At 38.5% G+C, this 8,142-nt stretch overlaps 1 protein-coding gene across 1 annotated transcript; it reads right to left on the minus strand.

Moving 5' to 3' along the window:
* Positions 1–954: 954 nt before the first annotated feature.
* LOC134223180 (glutactin-like) lies at positions 955–3,013 on the minus strand. Its single transcript, XM_062702328.1, has 4 exons — positions 2,623–3,013; positions 1,670–2,560; positions 1,276–1,609; positions 955–1,210 (listed from the first exon to the last, which is right to left on the minus strand). The coding sequence occupies exons 1-4, from the start codon at positions 2,959–2,961 to the stop codon at positions 1,086–1,088; spliced, it is 1,689 nt and encodes a 562-aa protein (XP_062558312.1). The 5' UTR covers positions 2,962–3,013; the 3' UTR covers positions 955–1,085.
* Between the last annotated feature and the right edge of the window lie 5,129 nt (positions 3,014–8,142).

Raw genomic sequence — 8,142 nt, forward strand, 5'->3', positions numbered from 1 at the left:
ACCCGTTTAAAAATAGTGTTGAAAAACTATGAAATCTGATATAGCTCCTTAAAATGAAAAGATAGCGATTCGCACTCTTCTACGACAAAATGTTTTTTCGAAGCACCTACAACTTTGTAGAACATTGGAAAAATGTGAAAATTAAAATAAAAAAGTTGAAGCTAAAAAATCAATTTTAATGGGTTACTAACCTCGCATCCCCATAACTTTGTCCACTTCAGAGATGGAAAGTTGGTGTCAATACAAAATCTCCAATCAATAGTTTCGCCGTCAATAACGATGTCCCACTTTTTTCAAAACCATCCCACTGTGCGCCGGTCTGATCGCCGAAAGATTATCCCCACAGATTGAGAGAGCACTAAACAAATATGCATTACAACATGATGCATAACTTATAGCCAATTGAAGCTTGATGAAGCATAATTTGGCACAATTATTTAAATGACTACAGCGCCAATAGCGTTCTACTACTTATGCTTCTACTGTAGGAACCAATCAGCTTCCATTTTGAGATTCGTCATGGATGCCTTCCAACAGACCAGCTGAGCAATAAAGCAGCACACACTCAAGACTACTTTCGAGCGGTTACCATCCAACAAAGATCATCTTTCGTCATTTGTCACTCGTAATGAATGAGTTCGTTGGAAGTTACCAAGCGGGCTTCCTTCACGACCGCCCGACAATGGACCAGATCTTTACTGTAACGCCAAATCCTTTAAACATGCCGTTAATATCAGGTCACTTTTAGAAAGGTTGCAGATCTACATGCTTTCCTGAAATATGAGGCAACAAACGTTGAACTGGTGGTAAATGCGTCGAGGGAAAAGTATGTGTTAGTGGGCGGAATCGAGCCCGACAGTGACCACATGAGAAATAGTGTTACAATAGGCGGGCATACGTTCGAGATGGTCAAGGATTTTTTCTACCTTCAATCCTTCCTGATGTCTAAATATACATAATGTTAGTCGGGAAATACGAGGGATATTATATTTATTCATAATTAATATATACACATGTAAAGTGTGGAACGAATTCCATTTAGTTTCAGAAACTTCTGTATAAAGTCTGATACTCGCTTTCTTCTATTATAACTTCTGCGGACGCGTCCTAAATCTTCTACTAGTACTAAGGAACTCTTCTCGATAATCGCTTTCCAATTCGCTTTTTGCATTGATTTTCATATACGGGCCAAATACACCTGGAATGAGTCCTGTACAAAACATAAAAAGCAATTAAATGACAAACATCGCCAAATGATGAAAGTACAATACGCACCTGCTAAAGGATTGCCCCCGAAGTCACCGACCGATGGCCAGGAAGGAACATTTTGCGCTCTGGGAACACCATTAGTGGCAAATGAGGTCCACAACTCAACCATCGTTTTTGCCACGGCAATACCATCCGCATCCATCGTTTTCAAAGGGAAAAGATATTGAAGATCATCGGCATGATTAACTGCCCCTTTATAAGGGAACAAATCGTGTGGTGTTTCCTCCGTTGGAGTCTCCGAATAATCGAAGCTGTAGAGATAAACGTTTCCCGAGTTCATCTGATTGATTTCTCGAACTTCTGTCAGCACTGGCCCTTTCACTCCATGCGCCGCACAAATCTGTACACAAATAAAACGTTTAACATGTGTCATAATTTCTGAACCTACAATCATACTAACGTCAGCAATGCTGGTCAAAAGATTTTTCCATCGTAACTCGTGGAAGTCGCTGTCCGCGAAATACCGCACGAGCTCCAGAGATTCAAGTACTCCATCGAGACGTGTTTGGCCAAATTTTTCGTGCAAAATACGAATGAAATCCAGAAGCTGATTCGTACTGTTCAATGATTTCGGAAGGTTCGACTGGAAGCGGTTAATTTCATACCATAGGAAAAGACCATCATCTGCGACCGTTCCGGCCATTACTGCGATTCCTTTTTTACTGTTTCGCATATAATATTTCGGATGTTGAGGAAACAGACCCGAGGGGCCACCAATTGCAATGTTAGATGCTGCAATAGATGGAAAACCGCGGCTTCGTATCGCTTCCGCACGGTGGTCCATGAACGCTTCCAGTAGGTTTTTTATGGGTGCTTCCCGAAAACAATCTTCGATTTGGGTATCCTTGCAACCCAATCGGTTAGCAATGTCCTTCGCTCCTCCAACTGGATCATCCGCAATATGCCGAGGAACGAGCAATGACCCGGACTGAAGGATGGCCCTCTGGAACAGTGGAACTTTGCGATCCTGCACCAACGGACTGTGGAGCATTGCCGAAACCGATGACGCCCCAGCAGATTGACCAAAAATAGTCACGACCGAGCTATTTCCCCCGAAGCTGTGAATGTTCTGTTGAACCCACTCCAGCGCGGTGATTACATCAAGCAATCCAACATTGCCGGGAATATCTTGACTCATTGTGCTGAGAAATCCGAGCGGGCCCAAACGATATTGAATCGCCACCAGAACTACGTCCGATTCAAGTAGGTAGTCTGGTTGGAATGCATCAGCACCTCCGGTGTAAAACCATCCTCCGTGGATGAAGACCATCACCGGGCGAGCTGCATTTAGCTGAGGAGAACAGAAAGGATGCGTATGAAATGATTTTTAATTTTGATAAATTTTTCACTTACATCGCTGGTATAAACTGATAAAGTAAGACAATCCTCGTTATCCACATTGACATAGCTTTCGGTGATCTGGGGACAGCGGACTCCTGCTTGGGTTGCATTTTTTATACCGTCCCATGGACCAACTTTCTTCGTTGGCTTAAATCTCAAATTACCCACAGGGGCCACTCCGTAGTGGATTCCCTGGAATTTATAAACGTCCTTTTCGGTCCATGCCGTACGGCCAGTAGAGCCACACACCAGTCCTAGTCCGGTGATATTGACTACTGGGGCTGCGCATTTCTTTTCGTAGCCCGAAATAACTGCAACGATAATCTGAATCACGAATAACTTGAGCCACATTGTTAATGTTGTCTATTAGCAGAAACCAAACAGAGCAACGGCTATCACTGAAATGAAGAATAATGCTGCAATACGTGAGCAGCATACGTACACGGTGGGTAGAAAAACGAGCATAATATCAATTTATGATAATGCAGTATTTGCTCGTTGTATAAACAATCCCAGAAAATTCATTGATAATATTCAATTATAAACTTTGTTTATATTTAGCTCTTAACAGACAAGATAATTATGTTCATAATTAAGAGTCAGAAATCTCCTAAAATTTTGCCTCTTTTGTTCTAGTAAGTATGTTGGTTACAGTATTTGTTATGAGGAACATCATGGATCATTCAGAAAATAATAAGATCTACAAGTTAACCAGAGCTCCAGAGCAAGGATATTCGATATAGAAACCTTCCTTTATCGACAACCCTGCCATAGAAGCACATATATTACAAATAAATTATACCAACAGATTTAAAGATGAATTCGGTCACAGCTGACTCCCGCAACTTTTCAGTCAGATTCCTCGACCAAGTCATCATATGTAGTTCGCACAACTGTTAAATCAAAACCAGTAACTATGCTGATCACGTCTTCACAGTCAATTTGGGATTTGGATAGGAAGATTAGTTCGACACTCATTGCTATAAGAAACCGAGGAATCTTCTGCATTGATTAGTTGAGAAGGTAACTAATGGGAAGTCAACTTTAAAGCCGCCAACTCGTCACGTTCCGATATGGTTGGACTCCATTCGCGATTGGTCCTTTTATTGATACGATTGATACGATGATACTTTTATTGATCTTTTTTGAAATTAAATAATATATACTTTTTTGCTTCCCTATGCTTAAACGATGGCATTTGCCATTTTAATAATCGTCCTAAATTTTTAGCTAATTTGGATGTAATTTGACTGAGCACAAGCAGTTTGAAGCTTGTATGAAAATTACTATGAAAACAGTAACTTTTGTGAAAAACCGTTCCCCATCATTGCCCATTAAACTCTAAAAATGTATGAATACGTTAGCAACATAGGAAATTTAACAAGGGAAAATATCGTCGTTGTTGCTAAACGATTTGATGCTGGCAACAAAAGTTATTAGGGAAATACTGAATTGTGGGAAATTCAATTTAACACGTAAAAGAATAACATCAATATCAATAATGAGCCTTTCTGTTTTCTTTATAATTTTGTCCCCAAAAATTAGATTGCTTCGCAACAACAAGTGGCTTTCGGCTTAGGATCTATTCTATGATGGTGATGCGTTAAATATATTCAAATAGATTCTGGGCTGCTTCACGAAACGATCCTTTACATAAGTGGCAATTCTCATAGTAATTTTCATATAACCTTCAAACGGCACGTGCACAACCAAATTACATCCAAATCAGCTGAAAAATTGGGAGGACTATTAAACTAGCAAAAACAATCGTTTAAGCACAGGGGAGCGAAAAAGTCAAAATTTGAATCACTCTAATATACATGCATGCTGATTTAAAACTAATTCGAAAGCTAAAACTGATTTAAAACTAATTCATTGTTGTTAGAGGCCTCAAAATGACCCTTGAGGCAAATGTATAAAAAATTGTATTCCAAAAATTCGAAAAAAACACATATCTACACCGTATATGTTGCGAGAAAATCGGATGAATATAAGTGCCAAAACGAGTTTTTTCCTATACGCTTAATTATGTAAATTATATTATTTTTAAAATAATTTTAACAAATGCGCTGGAAATCTATTCTGTTCGGTACCGAACCAAACTTTCTCAACGAGTGGCGAAGTGCAGATACAAACTTGATAAAGTTATCAGATCTGTATCGAAATCAACACAACCTGAGGTGACTATCAAAATTTCCGATTATTGATATTTTTCCTTCTAATATTCTAATGCGGTTCTTCTAGATTTTACTCTTAGTTTTAAATCAGAAAGAACAGCATGTGAAATTAAGAAGGAAAATATTGATTGAAAGCTTTTAGCATATGTGAATTGATTATTCTTTTTAAAGGTCCAATCGTTAATCAGCAAATCTGCCCAACACCACATAATACACCATAATACACGACGTCGATATGCCACCAGAGCCACTGTAATGTGATGATTTCGATCATATCGACGAACACTATAAAGTAAATCTGGATCTTCTTGCAGTCTGTAGTTGATTGCGATGATGGTAAAATCATCTTGGGGAAGATCCATTAATTAAGTAACGCAAAAATTGGCCATTTTCAACCCTCCTCCCCCAATGTTACACTTTTTATATGAATAAGGTGACCAGACGTCCCGCGTTTCGCGGGACAGTCCCGCTTTTTCGCCATTTGTCCCGCGCTGAAAAGAGTCCCGCGAAATGTCCCGCGTTTCACTTATTTCAAGATAATGTCCCGAGAAATAAAGAAATATTGAATAAATAGCAGTAATTTAGTAAACGTTCTTCAAGAACTTATAAGATTTTGAAAATTTATTATATTAGGGGTATACACTTAACGGCGTAGGTTGCTGCGTATCTGATTATAGAAATGTTTCACACTCAATCACTAGGGACATATTTCAAATCGCCTATGAAACATTTCCATAAACAGATACACAGCAACCTACGCCGTTAACTGAATCCCCCTATTGATTAATGGTTTTCGATTTTCGTTACATACAAAGCAACGCTCCGGAGGCTTGATGAGTGGTCTTTCACCCAATGCCACGGCCACACTCGCATGTGGTTTAAACCTCTTTTCTGCGTCCAAATTATATTTCTTACATCTTAAATAAAATTATCATCAGTAGCACGGCATACAAAAAACAAGGCAGGCTCATCACGTATGTAAACATTCAGTTTAAATGTAAACATGTGACGTCACTGCTATCTTCGCACAAGCTGGACCGAGACGATGCTCTACGGTCGCAGCATGCTTACTTTTGTACTCCAACATGTGGCGATAAAATATGCGTCACATTCGAAGTGTCATTTTTCTAACGAGCCTACCTTGTTTTCTGTATACCGTGATCAGTAGCAAATAGAGTAAGAAAGAGCTAAACAAATTTGTTTAGCTCTCTCCTACTCTGTCGAAGGGTTTCTCATATTATCATCAACGTCATTTGTATCTTCCCGTCTCCCACAGAATTAAAACTGTGGTAGTGCACAAGCGCTCAGTCAAAACACTCGCGAGTTTGAGTAATTTTCACAAGCCTGCTTTGGTGTATTCTAGGGATCCTAGTCAAATCCTCATGGACACGAGAACGAGGAAAGATTCAATTGGATCTACTGAAAGAGCTATAATACATAAGTGAAATGGAAAGTTTGAACGTGCTATTGAGGAATATTTTACTCAATCTGCAACAATAACAATGCTTTTAAAGTGAAGAACTGAAATCATTTCAAAATTCACAGAAATAATAAATTTTAGAGATTTTTCGACTATACAGTCTGATTTATTAGAACAAAATTTAAATTTTGTCCAACGTTTCGACATCGGGTTCGATGTCTTCTTCAGGTAAAAAAAAATGGTTTGCTCTTTGTTACGGAACGCCTATCATACCTAACAAAAAGCGATCAATATTTTTCTCCTGGAAGAAGACATCGAACCCGACGACGAAAGGCTGGACAAAATTTAAAAATATGTTCTAATAAATTAGACTGCATTGCCGAAAAATCTCGAAAATCAACACTACAGTAGAAGTCAACAACTAGAAATAATTTAAAAAAATAACAATGATCCTTTGGCCCAGATTCTGACAGTTCTGAAAGGATAGCTAAAGATCTCTGAATGTAGGATCCCTAGCTTAACAATTTCAACTTACATCGTGTTCGTATGTTGTTATTATTTCAGTAAAAAACTTTACTTGAAATCTAAGCAAGTTCGACGAATTTTAAGTAGCTCGTATCTTTTTTTGATTCAAGCTTATGGAAAAAATTATGATAAATCGTATGTCAGTTTGCGGGGAATAATAAAAAAAAACCTGAGCAAGATGTAGGCATTTTAAGCAAATTTGAGCGCTCTGCCTAATTGCATAAAACGAATGATACGATCACTTTGAATGTTAGCTAAAAGAATCATGCAACCAATACAAATAAGTTTATCCATCAGGAACTCGCACCGTTGCAAAAAGTTGAGCAGATTCATTCACAAGAGAGGTGAGATTGTGTGATTGATCCAGGGCCAAGCGAGTCCCAGTGGGGTTTATCAAATTTTAAAATTTTGACCTAAGCACAATTTTGACTAAAAACAAGGATTTAACAAATTTTGTCCCGCGCTGGCACAAAATATATCTGGTCACATTATATATGAATCATTTAAAAATTGTATATGGATTGTCTCACTTCGGGCAACACCTCCCCTTCCACACTCTAAGTATTGCGTAATTTATGGATGCTCCCTTGTTTGTTTCGGCACAACACATCAAAGTGCTATCGAAAACGGCAATTTAGATTATGGACGGAACTTTTAACACAGCTCCACAATACTTTTCTCAAATTTTCACGATACATGGAAGTGTAAGTGAAGAAAATCATAGCCGGTTTGTTCCTTTGGTTTATATGATGTTACCGAGGAAAAGTTGGGAACATATGACTCAGTTTTCAGTGCGCTGAAAGAAATTGCGGAGAAATACCGATGCGAACTTGAGCCGGAGCATATTCTATTGGATTAATCCTAAATTTAGAAATAGTAGAAATATATGCTATCAAAAGATTTTTGTCATGGAATCAATCTCCATGGTTGCTTTTTTCACCTAAACCAAAGTTTCTTCAGAAACCTAACGCACCTTAAGCTGAAGTCGATTTATTCCAAAGATTACACTATCCAACTTGCGTATAAGAAAGTTGTTGCTTTGGCATTCTTGCCGATTCAATACGCTCCAAATGCATTGCAAGAATTACAAAAAACGATCTCAGAGCCTCTCTGTGATTTTTTGAACTCTGTTAGTGAATTTTATTCAATGGTCGCCAAACGAAAAGCAAAAAAAAACAGTCGAAGTCCTCTAATTCCGCCTTCATCCGGACCTCCAATCACGTTGAAGGATGCCATAACAAATGGCCCAAATGGGGTTTGCTGCTAGAACAGGGTAATCCTTCTACCTTCTACAGTGTCATAAAGCAATTCCAGCAAGAAGAACGAATAGCTAGCACTGATATTTTTCGATCGCTCTAGTTCCAGCCGATAGCAAAGTAGCTTTAAAAAACCATTGAGAAGAACATAAAG

Source organism: Armigeres subalbatus, chromosome 3 (assembly GCF_024139115.2).
Source record: "Armigeres subalbatus isolate Guangzhou_Male chromosome 3, GZ_Asu_2, whole genome shotgun sequence".
Lineage (NCBI taxonomy): Eukaryota > Metazoa > Arthropoda > Insecta > Diptera > Culicidae > Armigeres > Armigeres subalbatus.